General features: G+C 40.2%; 1 protein-coding gene across 1 annotated transcript in view; it reads left to right on the forward strand.

Moving 5' to 3' along the window:
* The first annotated feature begins 339 nt into the window (after nt 1-339).
* SLC4A10 (solute carrier family 4 member 10) overlaps nt 340-19,292 on the forward strand; it is a 285,654-nt gene continuing 266,701 nt past the window's right edge. Inside the window, exon 1 of the mRNA XM_084643433.1 lies at nt 340-509. Within this exon, the coding sequence (XP_084499559.1) occupies nt 462-509 (48 nt within the window). The 5' untranslated portion in view covers nt 340-461. The remainder of the gene's footprint in view (nt 510-19,292) is intronic.

Here is a 19,292-nt window from a genome sequence, read left to right on the forward strand (position 1 = left end):
TGTGCCAGGATGCACTGATGTCCACTGTCTGCACCTGCTGCCCAATTATGCCTCAGAATTAGGAGATTGGGGCCAAAATTTGGCTGGATCCAGCAGGATTGCGGTGCCAGATGCGGGTTTTTGTGTTGCTGTTGCACCGTGGTGTGGGTTTCTTGGTGCAGTAGCAGCAGGTAAACTTGTTCTGTCTTGTGAAGTACCAATTTGGGGGACTGGGTACAAAAACCGGCAGGATCTGGCAGGATCCTGCAGGTAGATCCAGCTTTTACCTTTTTCCTGCAATCTGGCCAACAGCCTCATGAGTGAGCAGGAGCCATGTGACTGTGGCGAGCTGGGGTGTGTAGTTGCCTCCTGCTTCAGAGCTACCTGATCCGAATACTAAGCAGAGCTGCCGCCGGAGCTGTGCATGTAACACGCTGAGGAGACTGCAAAGGAAAGTGTCCGTTCCAGAGGCAGCTCGCAACATGGAGATTAAAGACCAAGGAGCGCAAATGGAGCCGCTGCTACCCACGGTAAGATGCTGCTTGCTGCAGTCTGCCGCAAACCCCGCCAAGCAAGCGGAGCCGCTGCTGGGGAGGCGAGCGCATCGCGAGGCGCAGCGAGAGATGCTGCCCTGCCTGCTTCTGTCCGTGCCGAGGTCTCTTCTTCCTTCCCCGGGGCCGGGGAACCGAGGGGGCTGCAAAGCCCGCAGGCAGAAGGGGCTTTTCAAGGCATTTCCCCCCAATATGGATGTGGTTTGGGTCACAATGCGTGTGGTTTTCACTGAGTGAAAAAACGCGATGGTTTGCTCCGGGGCTGGGAGCAGCAGCCGGGCTTGCTGTGTGCGTCTCTCGGCTCCAGTACGTGCGGAGGCGCCTGCCTGCATTTCTGTAACGAGGGAAGGGGGTCCCCACTAGACCTTCTCGCCATACTCCCGGGTGCTGGGGGTGGGCACAAGTTGGTTCTGCTGTGGAAAGGGGTCACCTGAGTGTGAGGATCCCCGTCATTCAAATACCGAAGGGTTCTCTTTGGAAGAGCCCCTGCCTCTCTCACAGAGGGTCTGTCTGGGTCCCTCTGTCACATTCACACTCCCCCCTCTGTTCCCTGGAGGTCCCTAGCCCCCCAACTTGTACAGAGGGACACTGTTTATCTGTGGGGCCCCTGTCACTTGTGCTCCTGTACAGGAGTGGTCAGTTGGTCTGTGGGGGGTCCCTGTCCCCCATGTATGTGTATATATGCACATACATGTATGTGGTATATGGTCAGTTTGTCTGTTTGAGGGAGGGTCTCTGTCACATTCCACAATACACATTCCATCCCTCTGTCTATGGAGCAGGCTTTCACACCCAGAGGGTCTGTCTGTTTGTGGTGGCTGTGGTACAGGCAAGCACACAGAGGTTGTCTGGGTGTCTCTGTCCCATGCACGGAGGGTCAGTCTGTGAGACTGTATGTCACACACTGAGGGTCAGTCTGCAGGGGTCCCTCTCATGCTCACTCACAGGGTCTGTTTCTAGGCGCGCGTGCACTCTCTCTCTCTCTCTCTCTCCCTCCATGCACAATTAATATCAGTCCAGTGAGACTTTTTTAGCATGACAAGTTGTACAAATTTTGCCAAAGTGTAAAAGGGAGCTGGACCCTTCAGCTCTCTGTCAGAGGTGGATAACATCCACCCATCATAGTGTTTAACATTCAATCACCTGTGGCCAGTTGTTGCCAGTACCTATTCCTGATCATTTGGTGGGTTGCTACACAGGACAATGGCATCTCTGGCATCTCTCTCCTTTCTCCTAGGATCAGGCACAGGGTTTCCACACTGATGTTTGGATGAGAAGGCTCTTGCGATTCATGATAATTTTGAGGAAATACCTCTTGTTGCAGTTCCTTCTGTTTTAGACCTTGGCACAGAGACATTGGAGACATGATCTGTAAGTCTCTTCTCTGCCACATTGGTTGCTTTGGGCTATACTTTGTGTCCCCCAATTTTCACCTCGTTTGTGGTCACTGATTCAGTATTTGGTGAGAGACTGCCATAGTTTTGTACATGTCACAAGAGTGAGATGGTTTGATGGTTCTATGCAAGGGTCTGTAGCAGTCTAACTTGTTTATGTTTTTGATTTCTTCTTGCTAGTTGCTCTTATACTGGTTTAGGTGCTGATCTAGCATCTTGAATATATTTTGGGCTTGAGGTGGGGGTTGTTGGTTCCACTGATCAGAATTGCTGTCTCTGGGGAGTGACAGTGCATAGGGATGGATTGTGTTGCATTCAGGTTTAATTTTTGATCCTCAAGTAATTTTCAGTGGATGAAACTGCTGTGTTGGCTGAGAAGCTGAATATTCTTTCCTGTATGTTGATTAGCAGGGGGAATTGGCCCAGTTCTGTTCTGCAGCCCTAGTTACTGGAGTTTCTGTGCACACGGAGTACTTATTCACAGTTGTACAAACATAGGGTTTCTTTTATGGTTTTATCCCGATTAGATATTAAAGATGGGCCCTGGCTTTTCCTTCCACGTAGAAGAATGAGTTGGATTATGCTATCAAATAGTTCTAGCAGCAGTTTTATTAGGTGGAGTCTCTGTGTGTGTCTGGAAGGTTGATTGTGTACTCTGCAAGGCTCTATCTGTATGATGGATGGACTCACACACGCTCTATTTCTGGGAGGTAAGAGAGGTAGCATTGTTTTCCTGCTGTAGCAGTGATGCGAAGGCACAGCTTCCCCAGTCTTGAAGCTAGTTGCCCTGCAATGCTCCTCTGCACAGGGCAACATGAACCATGGCAGTTCTTCTGCAGTACTCATCCCAGCTGGTGACTGGCCTCAGTGCCCGCCTGGCCCTAAAAGTCCTTTATGTGCTCTCGGCTCTGAGTGTGTGGGGTCCTTGTAGCAGAGGACTCTGGCAGGGCTTAGGTATCTGGAGTCAGTGTTACCTAGACTATAGTGTGAAGTAGGTGGTGGTATTTTTAAGAATGAATCTCCCCTGTTTTTTTTTTCTTTCCTGGGCTAATCCCCACCTCACACAGCTGTAAATAAATTCAGCTCCAGTTTAAACTGTGCAAGGACCCCAGTCCTGGAGCAAATACATTTTTATTTCAAAATATAATTTAAATTTGGTTTGGATTCAATTGGGTGTGAAGAAAAAGCTCCCAGCCCCCAAAGTTTGCTGGCTTCAAGTTACCATCAATACAGAACAAGAGCCAAAGTTCACCAGCATCTGAGGTGGCATCTCTCAGTGAAACTTCAGCTCAGTATCTCATGCTGGGAAAAAAGTTGTTAGTCATGGTGAGAAGATGGCAAATGACAGTCCTATTTAATTTATATGTTCTAGTGCATTTAGCTATTGCAAAGGTCATAACCTAATTTGCTACAGAAATTCCACATTCAGCTTAACTATCAAAAGCGAATCTGTTTTCCTTGTTACCCTGAGACCTATCCGGTTATTATTTTAGGATGTGAGTTGATGTTTAAACAAGATCTCTTGCAGTTTGTAGAAGGTGATGAAATGTTTTGCTACCTGCTCTTCTGAGGAATTATATGGAAGTAGACTTCCTCTTCACCTTTTCCTTATTAGAGTCTCTTTTTTACTAACTCCTTTTGGAAAAGTTCCTCACCAGTAACAGCACTTCTCCCTGCACCAGGGGAGCCACTTTTCAGTGTGTTTTGCAAAATGAGGTGGTTGTGTGTACATTTCTTCATGGATTCCTAAGATATTTTAGTCTTTAAAAGCTGTTCTGGGAGAAGTAGAATTAAATTAAAAATGGAAAATCCGAACTAGAAACAATCTTTTCAAATTGCTGTTTTAGAAAGTGCAGATATGGCATTGCCACATTTTAGTATTCAACAGAGACTAATGGAATGGAATGTAAAATTAAAAAGGTCATAGAGGAGTTTTTAAACCAAGGGCTGGGGGAAAGCTGACAGGTTCAGAGGATCACGTGTTTGAGACAGAGGCATCTCTTAGGGGAGGATCTGTTAACAGGGATTCTCTATATTCTAGTAAAGAGAAAAGGATAGACATTGATAAAGTACGGGTAAGAACTCAAGAGAAACTGTCAAATGAAAAAGTCCCTATTCAATTACATCACATAAAGGCAGACAACTAAATATTGACAAATTTTACAAGTGCTTGTATACAAATACTTGAAGTTTAAATACTAAGATGGGTAAACTAAGGTCCCAGGTATTAAATGAGGATATTGATACAATAGACATCACAGAAACTTGGAGGAATGACAATAATCAGTGGGACATGGTAAAACCAGGGTACAAAATTTATAGGAATGACAGAGTAGGTCAAGCTGGTGGGGGAGTGGCACTATATGTGAAAGAAAGCATAGGGTCAAATACATTTAAAAATTTGAAATGAATCAAAATGTATCATGAAATCTCTATTGATAGAAATTCCACACTTGAATAATAAGAATATAGCAGTAGGAATATATTACTGACCACCTGACCGGATGATGATGGTGATTGTGAAAAGCTCAGGGAGATTTGAGAGGATGTAAAAATAGAAAACTCCATAATAATGGGGGATTTCAACTATTCCCATATTGACTGGATACATGTTACCTTAGGATGGGATACAGAGATAAATTTAATTATATTATGGTCACTATTACCAAGTGGTTCAGCTATACTCACCTCTTGGACCAGATCATGCGCCACTTAGGACTAAATTAAGAATTGCCTCTCCCCTTGTGGGTTCCATGACTAGAAGCAGTCATTAATGGTGTCTAGAAATTTTAATATTGTTCTGGGAGGGAAAATACCAAAGAAACCTACCACAGTAGTATTATAAGTGATCTCTCTCCTGCCATCCATCTCCACCCTCTGACAAACAGAGGCTAGGGACACCATTCCTTACCCATTCTGGCTAATAGCCATTAATGGGCTTAACCTCCATGAATTTCTCCAGTTCTCTTTTAAACCCTATTATATTCCTAGCCTTCACAACCTCCTCAGGCAAGGTGTTCCACAGGTTGACTGTGCGCTGAATGAAGAAGAACTTCTTTTTATTTGTTTTAAACCTGCTACCCATTAATTTCATTTGGTGGCCCCTAGTTCTTATATTATGGAAACAAGTAGACAGGCCAAAAAAGAATTTGAAGAACTACTAGCAAAAGACACAAAAACTAAAAACAAAAAAAATTAATTACTCAGAAGCGGGAAGATGCCAAACAAATAGTGGGGCCACTGGATGACTGAGGTGCTAAAGGAGTATTTAAGGAAGACAAGGCCATTGTGGAGAAACTAAATGAATTATGTGCATCTGTCTTCACTGCAGAGGATGTGAGAGAGATTCCCACATTTCAGCCATTTTGTTTAGGTGACAAATCTGAGGAACTGTTCCTGATTGATGTGTCAAATTTATAAATTAAACAGTAATAAGTGACAAGGACCAAATGGTATTCACCCAAGAGTTCTGAAGGAACTCAAATATGAAATTGAAAACAAGTGGGGGGGTCAGTGCTAACCAGCCAATTCAATTAAGGTGGAAGTGGGCTATTCTCAACATGTGCCAGCAATGCCCCTCTACTGTGTACATTGGCCAAACCAGACAGTCTCTATGGAAAAGAATAAATGGACACAAATCTGACATCAAGAATTATAACATCCAAAAATGAGTAGGAGAACACTTCAATCTGCCTGGACACTCAATAACAGACTTAAAAGTGGCAATTCTTCAACAAAAAAACTTCAAAAACAGACTCTAGTGAGAAACTGCAGAACTGGAATTAATTTGCAAACTGGACACCATCAAATTAGGCCTGAATAAAGACTGGGAGTAGATGGGTCACTGCAAAAACTAATTTTCCTCCTGCTGATACTCACACCTTCTTGTCAACTGTTTGAAATGTGCCACCTTGATTACATTGAACTCATTAGCACTACAAAGGTGATTTTTTCCCCTCCCTTCTTGTCAACTGTTGAGAATAGCCCACTTCCACCTTAATTGAATTGGCTTGTTAGCACTGACCCACAACTTGGTAAGGCAACTCCCATCCTTTCCTATGCTGTGTATTTATACCTCTCTACTGTATTTTCCACTCCATGCATCTGATTAAGTGAGTTTTAGCCCATGAAAGCTTATGCCCAAATAAATTTGTTCGTCTCTGAGGTGCCACAAGGACTCCTCGTTGTTTGTGCAATGTAACTTATCGCTTATATCAGCCTCTACACCAGATGACTGGAGAACTTAAGAACAGCCATACTGGGTCAGCCCAAAGTATCCTGTCTTCTGACAGTGGCCAATGCCAGGTGTCCCAGAGAGAATGAACAGAACAGGTAATTATCAAGTGATCCAGCCCCTGTCGCCCATTCCCAGCTTCTGGCAAACAGAGGCTAGGGACACCATCCGTGCCCATCCTGGCTAATAGCCACTGATGGACCTATCCTCCATGAATTTATCTAGTTCTTTTTTGAGGATAGCTAATGTAATGTCTATTTTTTAAAAAGGCTCCAGAGGTGATCCTGTCAGTTATAGGCCACTAAGCCTTACTTCAGTGCCCAGAAAATTGGTTAAAACTAGAGTAAATAACAGAATTAACAGACACGTAGATGAACACAGTATGTTGGGGACGAGTCAACCTGGCTTTTGTGAAAGTAAATAATGCCTCACCATGAATTCCCATTAGAATTCTTTGAGGGTGCCCACAAACATGTGGACAAGGTTGATCCAGTGGATATAGGGTAATTGGACTATCCAACAAGGTCCCTCACCAAGGATCTTAAGTAAAGTAAGTAGTCATGGGAAAGAGGAAAGGTCCTCTTCTGGATCAGTAACTGGTTAAAGGACAGGAAACAAAGGATAGAAATAAATGGTCAGTTTTCAGAATGGAGAGAGGTAAATAATAGGGTCCCCAAGGCATCTGAACTGGGACCAGTGCTATTCAACATATTAATAAATGATATGGAAAAAGGGGTAAACCATGAGGTGGCAAAGTTTGCAAATGATACAAAATTACTCAAGACAATTAAGTCCAAAGCAGACTGCAAAGAATTACAAAATGATCTCACAAAACTGCGTGACTGGGCAACAAAATGGCAGATGAAATTAAATGCACGTTGGGAAAATATAATCCCAATTATACATACAAAATGATGGGTCTAAATTAGCTGTTACCACTCAAGAAAGAGATCTTGGAGTCATTGTGAAGAGTTCTCTGAAAACATCTACTCAATGTGCAGCAGCAGTCAAAAAAGCTAACAACGTTAGGAATCATTAGGAAAGGGATAGATAATAAGACCATAAATATCCTAATGCCATTATATAAATCCATGGTTCTCCCACACCTTGAATATTGTATGCAGTTCTAGTCATCCCATCTGAAAAAAGATATATTAGAAATGGAAAGGGTACAAAGAAGGGCAACACAAATGACTGAGGGTCTGGAACAGTTTCCATATGGGGTGAGAGTAAGAAGACTGGGACTTTTCAGCTTGGAAAAGAGAGAACTAAGGGATGATATGATAGAGGTCTATAAAATCATGAATGGTGTGGAGACAGTGAATAAGGAAGTGTTATCTACCCTTCACATAACACAAGAACCAGCGGTCACTCAATGAAATTAAGAGGCAGCAGGTTTAAAACAAACAAAAGGAAGTACTTTTTCACACAATATGCAGTCCATCTGAGGAACTATGGAACTCCTTGCCAGTGGATGTTGCAAAGACCAAAAGTGTAACTGGGTTCAAAAAAGAATTAGATAAGTTCTTGGAGGATAGGTACATCAATTAGCCAAGATTGTCTGGGATGTAACCACTTGTTTTTGGGTGTCCCTAAGCCTCCAACTGCCAGATGTTGGGACTGGATGACAGGGGATTGGTCACTTGATAATTGCCCTGATCTGTTCATTCTCACTGAAGGGTCTGGCATTTGCCACTGTCGGAAGGCAGGATACTGGGCTAGATGGACCTTTTGGTCTGACCCAGTGTGGCTATTCTTATATTGTTAGGTTGATATTCTTACCATATTACATATTGATTTCTGTATGTTAACCTCTTTTACTTACCAATCATCAATATTTTAAAAATCCTTTTTTAGTATGAATGTTTTAAAATTATAAGAAACAATTGTGGTTAATAAAAGATTGCTGTGAAGTCTGTGTGTGTGTGTAAAAAATTGTGAAAGAGAGTTTGCAGATTCTGTCTGTGAATGTCTTGGGCATAGGGTGACCAGACAGCAAGTGTGAAAAATCAGGATGGGGTGGAGGGTAATAGGAGCCCATATAAGAAAAAGACCCAAAAATTGGGACTGTCCCTATAAAATTGGGACATCTGGTCACCCTTCTTGGGCAGGTTCTCAATTAGAGTCAAACGCAGTTACTTTGCCTGTCTCAGTGGGATCCTTGCATATCCATGATGTTGCAAATGGCTCCCAAAAACACTTTGTTTATATAAAGACTTGTTTTAAGATTATTTAGGAATACATGTCTATTTCAGTTGTGTTTTAAGACTGTCATTGTTATGTTTTAAAATCAATATTAGTGACTAACTGATGTAAGCAGAATGTCTGTATATAGCAGGAACTTCATCCTCTCTTCGTATCTACGAGCGAATTTGTACATACTTACTGATAGATTTTTTTTTTTTCATGAATGATTGCACGGCATGTTGTTTTTCTTATGTTCTCTAATGACAGTGGTGGCAGTAATGCCACTATAGTTAATGATGAATTGGCTTTTCCGTTCTAAGATCAGACTTTTATCATCTTGCCTCTTTGGGTTGATGCTTTGGCAAGGAAGGTTTCAGTTTATACTCCCCTCTTCCCCTGGGATGAGTGGGGCAAAAATTTTCCCCCTTTGACCAAAATGGGCAAATCAAGGAAGAATTTTCCCATAGTTTTAAAGGTTATGCTATTTTATTTTATTTAGATTTACTGTATATCAGAGTACGCTTAGCCTTGCTTTTAGAAGTGTTTTTTCACAGGTTCTGGAAAAAAAGGTCTAGTATATGTACATAGACAAAATTGCAGGAAGTTAGTCCATAACAGAACCTAGCAATGGATATTCACACAATTATGCTTTTGATTATGATTTTATAAGGTTGAAAACTGGTTATTGTGAAATCAAGAAAGGTCAACGGCTCCAGTCCTGGAAGTAGATCAGCACAGTGGGGCTCGACACTGGGGAGTTGGGGACTGCCTGCATGGATGCTCTTTTAGGATCAGGAATTCATGCAGGTGGATATCAAACAATTGAAAAATAACTAAAACAATACATAATCTTACAGCACTGGTATTTCATTTGTATGTATGCTTGTGTGTGCATTCAAAACTCTTGCTAGTGCTATACAAACAGTAGGGAATTCTAGGAAGCTTTTACAAAATCACATTACTTTGTTGTCCTAGGGGAAGAGAAAAGAGAGAGAACTCAAGTTGTGACTGTTTTTGAAAAATAGTGTAGCTAGTGAGCAGGAAACTACTGTTCATAACAGGCCAAATTCTGTCACTCTTACTCATGATGAGTAGGACTTCCAGTGGGACCAGGGCCGGTTCGAGGTTTTTTGCCACCCCAAGTAAAAAATTTGCCACCCAAAGCTCCGGGAGTGCAACTGTCCAAGCCAAAAAAAAGGGTGGCCGGAATGCCGCCCCTGGAATTGTGACGCTTTGTTGGTGCCTAGAGCCGGTCCTGAGTGGGACAGCATGCAGAGTTAAATGTATTACTTAACAGGAGCATAAGCGGCAGAATGTGGCTCAATGTGTTTTATAACAATACTAAATCCCTGTTCACTTGACCAGGATTTAGGATTATCGCAACAGTTTTACAACAGTCAGGGCAAATTTATGGAGACAAATGTTAATGGAAAACTATAGAGACAATGTTACATTTTTCTGTCATGGCACAGAGAAAAGGTTACAAGGTTAAAAAATGCAATCATAAGGATAACGTTAGAATTTTATTACCGCTTCATCTGTTTTCTCTTGTTGCCACATGGCTATAAAGTCTGAGTGAAAAGACAAGTAGTTTTTTCCAGAAAGTACTGGATCTCAGTGCATCTCTTTATACAATAAAATAAGTAAAGTCGCACAGACAGTACTTTATAAACACACACCTGCCAATGTCATGATTAAGAAGAGAGGTAATTAAAACCCTAAGACATAGTTAACTTGTGGCATACCAAACTTATACCTGTAAACAATAACTTGCGGCACAGCATCTGCTCATACACAAACTTTAGAAATTATATGAATGAGATACATTCACATTATGGAAAACATTAAAACAGATTATTTTTTAAAATGTGTCTGATTTGAGTACATCCTACACCTTCTACTGATCAGACACATTTGTGTTTTAATTTCCTCTTACAATAACTCCATCTTTTCTTCCTACTTCTCCCTTGGGAAAATTATGGAACCGTATGTATGATAAATCACTTCCATAGAACCACTCTGTAATATCATAAAGGATTGTTATGACTTCAGTGTAGTATCAAACAGAAGATTTAAGCTGGTGGAGGAAAAACTTATTTAAACATCTTCAATGATTAGCAGTATAATGGGTATGAGAGAATGAAACAAAAGCTATGTACTGTGCTTGCAGTTTTCAGTACATTGCTTTTGTTTCAATGTTCTCTATTTTCAGTCTTGCCCATTGTAGAACTCCCTCTTTATAAATATGGCATGATTGTTGTAATGTCAAATACAAGTTAACAGAAACTCATATGTTCCAAAAGGTTTGTCACTCCCTAAGGTGTATACAGTGTAATACAGTTGAAAACAAAGTGGTCATGAGTACAAAGAGCAGGTAGGTGCTTAAAACCACCCTTTCTTCTGGGAAGCTATTCCCAGGATAAGATGGGGTTTGAAGCAAGGTGAAAGTGGGAGGAGGAGAGAAGGCACTTGAGGTGTGTGAGGAAGAAGTGGGGGGATGCAGGAGGAAATGGGGACAGAATTTAAGTGTGGAAAGAGCTATGCACATCTGGAATTTCAGGACATTGCATTTGAGTGATGCAGAACGAAAGAAGGGGCCATTGAAGCTATTTGAGGAGGAAGTGTTGGGGTTAGACCAGAGGGGCAGGGAGATAATGAGTACTTGCATCATGAAGAAAGTTTAAAGTCTACGTGGACAAGCTGAGAAACTACATCTTCTAGTTAGCTCATAATATTCCCAAGGCAAATAGGGAGTGCTGCTGTATTTTAGTTGAGGGACAGCAGCAAAATTACTACACCCTCACTTAATTCCATCCAGTATTTTTGTATTTGAATTAAGTTATTTCTAATTTAAATAGATATTTTGATTTACTTGTTGATAGCTGTTTACTTTCTTTCCATTTATATAGTCTTAATTTGCTAAAATGTTTTGTACCTGTTTCTTTAGTACCTAATTGTTAGTAGAATTTCAGCTTTTATAGTCTTTTTTTCTCAGAAGCCCACTTAAAATGTTCATATACACCAAATAAGACAAGTCCCGGGGTCTTATTAACATACTGTGTTTTGATAACAGTACAAACTTACACACAGAACTGATAAGCAAGAAACCCACATGCTGTATTTGTGACCCACACCACCTTCTTGATATATCGAACATCCACAAGTTGAAGACTGTCACAATGGTTTGACTAGATTACATCTCAGTTAGGGCTTTCAGTGGCTCAGTTTTCAGAAACTATGTAACGGGATATACATGGGTAGTGTATTGTGTACAGTGAATGTGTGTGCTACAGGAACTGCTGAAGGAGGAGCTGTTTGCTTTTGTGGTGAGCACTGGTGCCTTCAGTCATTTATATTCATCTGAATATTTAACTGCATTTACCTAATGCTACAATCAAAAGGCGTGAAAGATCTAAGAGCCAAGTGACAAGTTTTGTGATGAAAGCCATTATTAATAATATGCTGGAAGGAAAGAATATACAATCCTATTACTTATGGAGCCAGTCCTGCAATGTGCTACACAGATGCAGATCCCTGCACCTTCATGGAGCCCCACTGACTCGGGGTCCATCTGCCAGTATGGCTGCAATTGCAGTATTGGGGACTCTGTATCTGACAGCTGCAAAGTGGTGATTATTTGGAAAAACAAACAGGAATGTGGCGGTGCATTTGTCACGCCTCAGGAAGTAGGGTGTAATACTGTTGCAGATTGCTTGGAAGTTTCTTTTGGAGTGGCCTAAATTAGTGAATCTCTGTGAAGAGTACAGACAGGAAGCTGACTGTTTGTCAGAGGGTAACAAATATTAATCTTAAGAGGTTTGCTGAAGAATTGCTCCAAATCATAGAATCATAGAATTGTAGGACTGGAAGGGACCTCGAGAGGTCATCTAGTCCTGTCCCCTGCACTCAGGGCAGGACTAAGTATTATCTAGACATATTATCAAGCTATCTGATGTGGGGGACCAGCAATTTTTTTTTCCAATGTACGCACAGACTGGCAGCCGATGGCTCACGGACCGGCACTGGTCCACGAACCACCACTTCGAGTAGCACTGATCTAGACCATTCTTGACAGGTAGGATGTCTTAAACATCTTCAATGATGGAGATTTCACAACTTTTCTGGGCAATTTATTCCAGTGCTTAACCACCCAGACAAGAAGTTTTTCCTCATGTCCAACCTAAACCTCCCTTGCTGCAATTTAAGGCCATTGCTTCTTGTCCTTTCCTCAGAGGTTAAGGAGAACAACACTGAAACCAGTTACAGTGGTACTGGATCCTCTACACAGGAAGTCATGTTCAATGGCTCAAGCTGTTGAAGTGTGGAAGAAGATTGAAAAAATCGTTACTAAATTGCAATTAGAATCTGGCAAAATGTGTATCATTATGATCAGGCTTAATACCATGTCATTTGTTTGGATGTAAGATCAATCCTTCACAGATGCCAGGTTCCACTCACAACAGAGGAATCACCACTCAAGGTATGTCTATGCTGCAAACAAAATGTGTGTTCTTAGCTCAAGTTAGCTAATCTGGGGTTATAATAGCAGTGAAGACATATCAACGCTGCTTTTAACTCAGATTAGTTGCTCAAGCCTCAAACTAAAGTTTATAGGGTGAGCCAAGGGTTGAACTTGCTCTGCTAACCTTAGTTAAATGCTAAATTACTGTGTCTTCCCTGATATTTTAACCAAGAGGTTAAGAACACACCTTTTTTTTTTTTTCAGTATAGATGTAACCTTCCTTTTTAATATTTAGAAGAAGGTTGGAAGTGGTCTTCTGTCAATAGTAAATAATTTCATGCCAAGTTTCCCTCTTTTCAGAAAACTATCTCTCAGATGAAGCTATAATAGCTCCTCAGTGGTGGTAACATCAGGTAAACATTTTTTGAGAAAATAAAGATATGATCACAAGAGTGGTGTCTCAACTGCTATGGATTCTTCTGCTGGTGTTCAGTGGAATCCAAGAATAGAATCTGCATGGGAACAAAGCTTCAAAGTTGTTTTTCCTTCTTGAGCATTTTAATTTTGAGGGGCAGGAAAATGCCTTTGAGTTTGAGTAATGGGACTCATAGGTTATTAACTTACGATTTTTTTGATCACTGATTATAACTGTGTAAAGTGTTGCATTATGGTATTAATGCTGATATGTTAATAAGTGAGACCATAGAGAAAGTTTTTATAATTTTAAACTGTTTAAATACTGAAACTTTAAACAACTTAATGTTAACATTGAAGTTACTTTTGCAGTGTTAAATTTTATTCTGCTTTGGATTTATAAAAGTTTTGAATAAAAATAAACGGTAACCTCTCATCTTGCAAACACATACGCATGTGCATAACTTTAAGCACAATTAAAGCCAATGACATAGCTAATGTGGCTAAAGCTGGCAAGTGTTTGCAGGACAGAGGCCTTAAATTTTCAATATTTTGTTCTGTTTACAACAGTTTCTTCATATTTAAATAAGTACTCAGCTTGTAGTGACATTACAATAAGAGTGTTTTTTTAATGAATTTTAATCTAAAATGGCAATAGCAAATTTTTTTCTAATTAAATTAAATCTCCATAAAAGTGATTTAAATCAATTATTTAAAAAAACCAGGGTATTTAAATCCAGATGTTTTTTAAATAATCATTGACTTAAGTCACTTCACAATGCAACATTCTAACTTGAAAATTTATAATATAAATGCTTTTCATCTGGATTTAAATCACATCATGCTGTTTGAAATGTACTGGTGGAAACTCCCACAAATTCTTCTGTGGTAAAAGTTGAAAAAGGTATAACTGCAGTACTATAGAAATGTGCACCTCTTTTCAAGAGAGAACTGGAGAATTGAAGACAAGTAAAGCTTACTTGTAGACCAGTCAGTCAGCCTGTGTGTTGCAAGACAAGGGTACTGCTGTATGCCATGAGACCAGTAGGCCTGGGTATCTGGAACTCAATGGAGAAATTATACTCTCTGTCCACACAGAAAATGGGTATATCCCATTGAACCAGCATTAAAGAATTTGTGGAGATCTCAAAACTACTATGCAACTAGTGTACTGAAGAGTTCCTTTCTGTAGCCCGGAGTTCAAAGTTTTACAAAACGGATCTATGTTAAACTTACAAATGCAAGTGGAGGAAAATTCCCATGAGTTGGTAACATAGTGGTACATAAAGGTCATACCAATACCAGTATTCACTTTTTGCGATAACATTGACACCAGCCTTGTTCAAGTGGAGGTATGGATCAGATTTTGAGAGAGCTCCCAGGAGTACAGTACTGACTAGATGGCATTCCATTGGCTGGCAAGAATGATAGTGAGCATCTCAAGAAACTAGATGCAAACCTGCAAAGATTGGAGGTTTATGGCTGGAGAGTTTATAAGGAGAAATGCATATTTTCCCAACATAACTTTATGGTACAGGCCTGGTGGCAAATGCCAATAGTCTTCACAAAGCATTTACAAAAGAGGGCCATGGTGGATACCCCACTTCCTGCAAATGTAGGTGAGTTACATTCTTCTGCAGAATAATCCACAGGTTTGAGAGAATTTTAGTTAATCTCTCCATGTGTCCTACTTAATAGCCATGTTAGTAGAACCTTCCTATTGTGGGGGAAGGAGAATGTTATATTAGTACTTTAAATGAGTTTATGTAATATGAACAGTGCATGTTAAAAATAACAGTTATAGGATAGTGGCAGTCATCTTCAGCCTGTGTTGCTTGTAAATAAACATCAATTTACAATTGTTGCTGATCTATAACTGGTGTTTTATACTTACTCTCAAATAAGTTCCAAAGTACCAGCAGTGTCAGCACAAGTGATTATGTATTCATTGTAGGTTACCTGTGTTGTCAAACTGATTTATCATATTCCTAAAGTATTCCACATCCACACAGTCTGCCTAACAGATTTTGTGATAACACAGAATACAACCCATTATTACTACTGCTGTAGGCACTTTTTGAAACACTAGCATCCAGTAAAAATAGTGCACAATTTTTTTTAAAGTATCTTTTTTTAAAGTATCTTTTCTACTTTAAGTATCTTTTCTGCTTTTCTGCTTTAAGTATCTTAAAAGTATCTTTAAGTATTTTAAAGTATTTTAGAGTATCTTTTCTGCTTTAAGCAGAAAACTTGACTAACTATATAATTAGGGTACTTCCTCTTATTTTAAACATCTTTTCTCCTAGTGTTCACCATTATAACAAAAGACTTGACTGTGTCCATTTGTTTTACTGCACCATTACCACACTTCTAGAATTAGATGTGAAAAGGCGCCATAAAAGGACTTGTAAACCTATGAGTCATTTATATTTGTCTAAAAATACATTCACGACATCATTAACAGTAGCTATATTCCATACAATTGAACGCTATTTAAACTTTTCAGAGAAAAAAATATCTGGATAAATCCAGCATGGATTAATTTACACTCTAGATGTATTAGAAAGTGGCAAGGCCTTCTCACAGACCCTTGCCAATACTACACAAAGGAGGTTTTCTGTAAGCATGTGGCCATCGCTTCCCCCTGTAGATTAAGTGTGTTCATGGTCTTGGAATATCTGACCCCTCCCCCCCGCACCACAGGGAGACTTGAATTCGTTCTTTAATGGCCAAAGCAGCTGACTACCATGTGTACAAGTGTGCTTGAAACCACAGAAAATGCTGGTACATTGGTCTAGTACACACAAATTATGTTAAGAAATTATTAACGTTGCAGAGTCAAGCATCAAAAGTTAGGAAATGCCAGCACTAAGGGTGCCTGTCTAACCTTAATTCATCCCCACCTTGTGCATGAGCCTGAGGAGCCAATCTTTAATTACAGAATCACATCTATTTTTTTTTCTCACCAGACCCCCTAACTCATTCCATGTACAGGATGGTCAATGCTCATTTAATGAGCAGCCATTCAGTGTTTTGTTTTCTCCTCCATCGTTCAATGTGTGGCCACAGGCGTTATTTAATATACACTATTCAAATCCTGCTCTGACGACAGAATTATTAATTTCCTTATGGGCTTTTCTGTGGTGCTCATCACTATGCCATCTAAGTGCTTCACAAATATTAATTTGTTTTCACAATACACCTGTGATGGGGAACTGAGGCACAGAGATTAAGGTAAAAGAAATTCACTAATTTTGGGTGCCCTGTGTGAGACACCAAGGACCTGACTCTTTCAGAGCATGTAGCATTATATGGCAATTAATATGATCAAAGCACAGCTCCCCTTGACTTCAGTTGTAGTTGTGGGTGCTCAGCACTTCTGCAAATCAGACCCTAGGGCAGGGGCAGGCAAACTTTTTGGCCCGAGGGCCACATCGGGGTTGCAAAACTGTATGGAGGGCTGAGCATTTGTGAACTGTGATTTTTATTTCAAAGGCTTATAACTTGTCAAATTTGGGTGGATTTTGACAGGGGCAGCAAAAGACACCTCCCCTGTCACAAAGGCCACCTCTTGCTAAATCTCAGGTTCTTTCTCAAGAAGTGTGGAGGCATTAGAACTTCTCAAATAAAAGGTCACAATTTTTTTTTTAAATTGGGTAAAACAATAGATTTTTTTCCCCAGTCTTGTTCTCGGAAATGGCTGGACTGTTCTGGCTGAAATTTTCAAAAAATAAAATAAAATTCAGTCTGAGGCAGGTACCCAGCATGGAAAATTTCAGTCCATATTGCTAAAACTTACAACAGGAAGTGTCAGGCAACCTTAATAATAGGCAGTTCTAAATACACCTTCCTCTGTTTTGCAAACAAGTCTGGCAGCAGCTGAGCAGTGTTGACCTAAAAAGTGTCTTTGTAAACAAGCGGAGGGCTGTAAAACTAAGCTCTGACAAGAAAGATTTTCAAATATTTTTTTTCTGGCGATATAACACAATCACAATACAGTATGTGCTCCTGATTCCTATTGTGCCAAAGCATTTGGCAAATAAGCGAGGCTAAACATGTTTGCTTTTCATCACAAACAATCAAAGCCAAAATATAACTTAAAAAAATAGTCACAAATACACTATATGGGCTTGAAGGAGAGATCGCCCGGTAGAGATACTGCTTTTGTCAGCTTCAATTCAGAGGAGGGACCAAGAAAACAGATCTCTGACTAGTAACTAGGATTACTTGATTATATAGTTACCTAGAGAGCTTGTTAGGAGATCAAGATGAAAATGAAACAAAAGCCTATAGAAGACTGAAGAGATGGTACTATGACTAGAAGCCAGGTGTCTTCCCAAACCCTCATTTAGAGTAATAGCGAATAAGATAATGTAATCACTTGTTCTCAGTCGTTCTCTTGTTTTAGTGAAGATGGTTCTTTACCAAGAGGGGGAGACACTGGTAATACTTCCTTGCTGAGCAGAATTTGCTTCACGTGCCTCTGTACTGTGATTCCTGAAAGCTTCTTAGTTGTGTAACCTTCCTTGGCTTAGCTGCCCACTCACAAGTTGGTGATATATACTAAGACAAAGCTTCTATATTTTATTTTGCATCTTCAGTGAGAATAAGATCCTCACAGAACAGGTATGTAATCTTTTAGGATCAGAGTAACCCATGCTGCATCTTTTCAGGCGGAGGGAGAGGAGGATGGTAGGCCATCCCCATCCTATATTTTTAACCAAAAAATAAAAACAATCACACGTGCTTGCCATGGGGAGAAAGGGCTGCAGAAGTGTAACAGGGGACTCATATTATTATTATTATTGCATGTGGCAGCTCTCCTATGGTAGATGGGAGGATTTCCCTTTCCGACCTCCAGAACCTGGGTTTGGGATGGGAAGAAAAATTTTCAGCCTGATAGGCCACATAAGGAGAAAGGCAGTTGCCTCCATCAGCACAAAGGACAACCTCCCTATCTGCAAAGCCCAAGAAGATCCAAAAAGCTTTTGCATGTTGGGCTGCTGCAGGGGCAAAGCTGGTACGGATGGGTCCTGTCCCTGCATCTAGATCTGCTGAGGCTGAGCCCTTCACCTCTGCAGAGTCCTTCTGGCTTTCGTGGGACTGCCCTGGTGCCCACTAGTTCCTGATGCAGGAGCAGGATTTCAGTAGAGGGAATTTTTCTATATATATTTTTTTATCTATAGGTTTCTTCATAAATAGAGAGCCTATTAATATCATTTTCTGTATGCAATGCTAGAGTCATTAGATCTGTGCAAAAACATAGACTAAATAGAGCTGGTTGGAATTTGTGAATGAATTTTTAAATAAAAAAAGGATTTTCAGAATCAGAAAACTAGTGAAAACGTGATATTTCTTTTTAAATAAAAAATCAGTTTGTTTTCAATTAAACTGAAAAGTAAAAAAGTTTTTTGTTATCATTTTTCATTATGCTCTTTTTTTTTTTTTAATTTCCCTTGCTCCCTTCCCTTTCCAGTGGAAAATAGAAGGAGAGGTGGGAGAAAAAAGGAAAACCAAACAATTTCAAAACAAAAATTAGTTAAACCAAAAATTGTCCTGGAAATTATTTTGTTCAAAATTTTCAGCTTTTTTTAAAACTTGTAGAATGAAAATGACACAAACTTGGTGAATATTTTGTCACTTTTTTCTGTTTGAAGAACAGTTCTATGACTAAAGTCCAGTTATTGTCAGAGCAATAACCCCAATTCCCAAGTGATGCCAATCCTGTAAAGACTTTGCCTTATGCCTGTAGTTCCACTGCAGTCTATGGGACCACTTGCTGTGCATAAAGTTAAGCATGCATGCAAGTCTTTGCAGGATCAAAGCCCAAACGTGATCCTCCAGAGACTGAATAACCATAATAATCTTTTTATGTTTCATTTTTCAAGCTTGGCCTGTGAAACTGTTGTTCAGAGCTAGTTCTTGGGAGTGGGGCAGACAGACACAATCAATAGTACTAGTCTGAGAGCCCTTGCCTGAGTGCCCATGTCATGAATGGTCCTGTGACAATAGTTTGAGTACTAGCATCATGGGGAGCATAGTGAGTAACCTGTAAGTTTTTTGGCTAATGT

The sequence above is a fragment of the Lepidochelys olivacea genome (genome assembly GCF_965140295.1).
Source record: "Lepidochelys olivacea isolate rLepOli2 genome assembly, chromosome: 11".
In the NCBI taxonomy this organism is placed as follows: domain Eukaryota; kingdom Metazoa; phylum Chordata; order Testudines; family Cheloniidae; genus Lepidochelys; species Lepidochelys olivacea.